This window comes from Odontomachus brunneus, unplaced genomic scaffold (genome assembly GCF_010583005.1).
Source record: "Odontomachus brunneus isolate Ranch 3 - 2012 unplaced genomic scaffold, Obru_v1 Obru_scaffold_048, whole genome shotgun sequence".
NCBI lineage: Eukaryota > Metazoa > Arthropoda > Insecta > Hymenoptera > Formicidae > Odontomachus > Odontomachus brunneus.
In genome coordinates, this window is record NW_022639498.1 from 2084917 (window position 1) to 2089014 (window position 4098).

The following is a 4098-nucleotide window of genomic DNA, read 5'->3' on the forward strand; positions in this document are numbered from 1 at the left end:
CGAGGACTTTTTTGGAATATGGAGATGGATCTCTACTCACTCCTTTCGTTACAGATATTTGAGGATTGTATAATTCCTCTCGGATTAACTCTCGGATTATCTCCGAGTTGGACGGCGGCCGAAACCTCCTTAATCGTAGCGGTGTCTTCCACGGTTGGAAAATGTGGCTAACAATTATATCGCGGACTTTACAAATATAGTTAAAACTAAAGATTATGACAGGTAATAAGTATATGTCGATAACAAGCGCACAAGTGAACAATAACAACTTCACTCCTTGAAAGCTCAAAGTGAACTGACGAGAACTAGTATTTTCAATGCGATATAGACGTTGACGATGAAAGGTATACAATTATACATATATTTTGCGTATTTGAAAAAAATTAGTCAATGGAAAAAAAAGTTTAGATCTGAACCGGCTTATTTTGACGTCGATCGACGAGTCATTTCTCACTGGGACTTGGTGTTTAGTTAAACATCAAGTCCCAGTGAGAAATGGTTCTTCGACGTCAAATCGACATCGAAATCGTCGGGTGTATATCAGTTGGACACGGGGCAATTGGACACAGTCCAATCACAAGTCGCTGTTCCAAGGAACCCTACAAATGTCTCTAATCACACGGTGCTGTGATTGGCTGTGTCTAAATGCACCGTGTCCAAGTGCACCGCTCCCGAAATCGTCAAGTCACCGTCGATTCGACGTCTTTTCGATGTCGATCTATGAGTCATTTCTCACTAGGACAACAATAACATAATGTCAATGTTACAATTTCGCACTCAACAGTATAATTCCCAGTGATAAATGACTCGTCGATTAACGTCAAAAGGACGTCAAATCGACGTCGATTTGACGTCTTTTTAACATCGATCAAAGAATCATTTCTCACTGAGATTGTTACATAATACACGCGTTATATAATAGTTACATTGTTGAGTAGGAAATTTAACATTAATGTTATGTTACTGTTACGTACCCACGTAGCACAAAGCACTTGCAAAGCGCTCATATAGCGCTTTTATAGCAGTAACCCGGGACTTCCGTTTCCGGTGCAGATGATAGCGGTTGGAGTGAGTTGTAAGGGGATAAAAATTGTGTCTGGAGAGTGAATGAGAGTGAGTGTAATGGTGATAGGAGAGGAGGGGAGGGTGCGAATGAATGTATGTGTGGTGGAGTTAAAAGGTTACTGAGGAGAAGTGGGTGAGAGAGTAGAAGGGAGAGTAAAAGGTGGTTAGAGTTAGAGAGGTTAGGTTTAGATGACAGTGAGTTTTAGAGGAAATTGAGAGAAGAGAGAGACATCTAGCGGAGTGAGTAAGAGGGAAAGATAAAAGAACTAAGTAGGTAACTTACTTGTGTGAGAGGATAAGTGGGTAATAGAGGAGATAATAGATAAAGGAAAGGGGCGGACAGTTGAAAAGAGTTGAAAGAGAAAGAAGGAATAGTGCAGATATGCTAGAGGATTTCTTGAAAAAGAAAAAAGGTTTTGAGGAAGTTAGAGAGGAAGAGAGGGAAAAGGAGGCAGGGGGAGCATTTAAAAAAAGTAGGAAGACGCATAGATCGCCGGAAGGAAATATGAAGGAGGTGGGGGAGGGAAAATTGGAGGGTATGATGAAGGAAATGATGAAGAAGACGAGAATGATGTGGGGTAGAGTGGAGGAGAGCCTGGGTGGTATAAGAAGGGAGATAGAGGAAATTAGAATAAAGGAGGAAGAATGGAAGGTAGAGAGGGAGAGGCTGGAGGAAAGGATTACAATTTTGGAAAGGAAGTTCGAGGGAAGTGATAAAGGAAGGGACAGGAGTGAATTAGAAGGGTTGGAAAAAAGAATGAGGATGTTGGAAGTAGGGGTGAAAGGAAGTTTAGAAAGGATGGGAACAGGGTTAATAAGAAGAATGGAGGGAAGGATAGAGGAGATGGAGAAGAGGATGGAGAGAACGGATAGGGAAGAGAAAAAGAACAATATAGTGGTGAAAGGGATAAAGTTTGATAAAGGAAAAGAGATCGAACAAATTGAGAAAGTTTTGAAAGATATTGCGGGGGATGTGAAGGTGGGGAAGGTAAGCTAAGAATAGGGAAAGAGGAGTGGGGAGATATGGTTGTAATAAGACTAGAGGGTGAGGAGGAAAAAAAGGGTGATGAATGGAAAGGGGAAACTGAAAGAAGGGAACATATGGATAGCAGAGGATTTGTCATAGAAAGGGAGGAGGACAAGATGGAGGATAAGAGAGGTGGCAAGGAAGGAGGAAGGGAAAGGGAATAAGGTGAGGATAGGTAATAAGAGGATACCTATAAATGGAAAATGGTAGTTTTGGGAGGAAAGGGAGAAAAGGCTGGTGGACTGGAGAGGGACGGGAAGAGTACAGGAGGAATTGAGGAATGGATCGGTGAGGGAAGGGGAGAAGGGGGGGAAAGGGAGCTGATTAAGAGAAAGAGGGGTGGAGAATAGGAGGAGAATGGGGGTTGAGAGAGGTGGGCACGAGAGATATGGATAAGAAAAGGGAAGAGACATTTAATGTGGTGTTCTGGAATGTGGCGGGGTTGGATAATAAAGGTAAGAATTTTTGGGAAGGGACGAGAGGGTGGGATATAATGTTCCTATGCGAGACATGATTGGATAAGAAAGGGTGGGAGAGAGTAAGAGAACGTTTATCGAGGGAATATAGTTGGGATGTGCAATTGGTAAAGAGGAGAAATAAGAGTGGGAGGGCAATGGGGGGGATGGTGGTGGGGATTATGTTAGGGATAATGGTGGAAAAAATAGTAATGATAGGGGAAGTGGAAGGGATTTTAGCAGCGGAGGTTAAGGTGGGGGAGGATAGGTGAAGGGTGGTGAGGGTTTATGTGAATGGTGATATTGAGGATAAGATGAGGATATTAAGAGGCTGGATGGAGGTAAATGAGGAAGAGGTAAGTACGATTATAGGAGGAGATTTTAATGCTAGGACGGGGGAGGAATTGAGGAGGAGAATTAGAAAGTATTAGAGGGAGGAAGAAGATCGAAAGATAAGAAAATTAATAGAAAGGGGAGGGTATTGTTAAAAGTGATAAAGGAGACGGGGTGGGAAATCTTTAATGGGGGGGAGGAGTAAATGGAGATGAGGAGGGAGAATGGACATATATGGGAGAGAGGGGGGAGATCGTAATTGATTTGATATTAGGAAATAAAGAGATGAAAGGGAAAGTGGTAAAAATGGAGGTAGGGGATAATATGGAATCGGATCATCATCCAGTAATGATAAGGATGGACATTAGGAGTTGGAGAGAAGGAAAAGAATAGGAGAAGGAGGGAAGAATAAGTGGAGATGGACGGAGGGAGGAAGAGAGAAATTTTTTGCAGGTATGTGTTATTTTTTATTGTGATCTTTTCGCACGCGGGGAAGACGTGATATATTAAATGTGACTCGTTGTACCCTTTTTATACAGACATTTAGTTGTGTGTCAATACATGTGTGTGTGGGTGTGTGTGTGTGTGAGTCTTTTAAGTGTTCGCCGGGCCGCGGAATTTAGTTTGCTTTTCCGTGGGCTCTTTTCCCTTTTCCAGGCCCTCCTTCGCCTGGGACGCCGGGCGGAAATGCGCCGGTTCTCCTTGTCAGAGTGGTGATCGTCTTCGAGAGCAAACCTTGGAGATTGTGGTTGTCTCACTCGTGAATCTCCGTAGGCCAAGATCGTGATAGGTGACCGTATCAATGGCCGTCGCAGGATGTAGATCGTCTGCAGCTTCCACGGGGTGATAGTCCCCGTCGTGGAGGTGTCCGCGTTGCCCTCGGCGTGGTTGCTTGCGTTAGACGCTTTGTCAGCGTCTGTAAATACCGTTGCCGCTTCTACAGCGGATGCGACGATTGTGGACGCTTCTTTAGCGTCCGGAGACTTGGAACCGCTTCTACAGCCAATGCTGGGACGCTTCTTCAGTGCCAGGAGTCTCGGTGCCCGCTTCTTTAGCGGATGCGGCGGTCGCGACGTTTCTTCAGCGTTCGGAGACTCGGTGCCGTTTCTTCAGCGGATGCGGCGGTCGCGACGCTTTTTCAGCGTCTGGAGAGTCGGTGCCACGTCGCGGACGTGGCTTATAGCCGAGGCCGATAACTTTCTAGCTGCGGTAAAATGC

The 4098-nt window shown here is 44.6% G+C and overlaps 1 protein-coding gene across 1 annotated transcript; it reads left to right on the forward strand.

The window, feature by feature from the left end:
* The first annotated feature begins 1447 nt into the window (after window positions 1-1447).
* On the forward strand, window positions 1448-2062 carry LOC116844976 (non-muscle caldesmon-like). Its single transcript, XM_032817180.1, has one exon. The coding sequence runs from the start codon at window positions 1448-1450 to the stop codon at window positions 2060-2062; it is 615 nt and encodes a 204-aa protein (XP_032673071.1).
* The last annotated feature ends 2036 nt before the right edge of the window (window positions 2063-4098 follow it).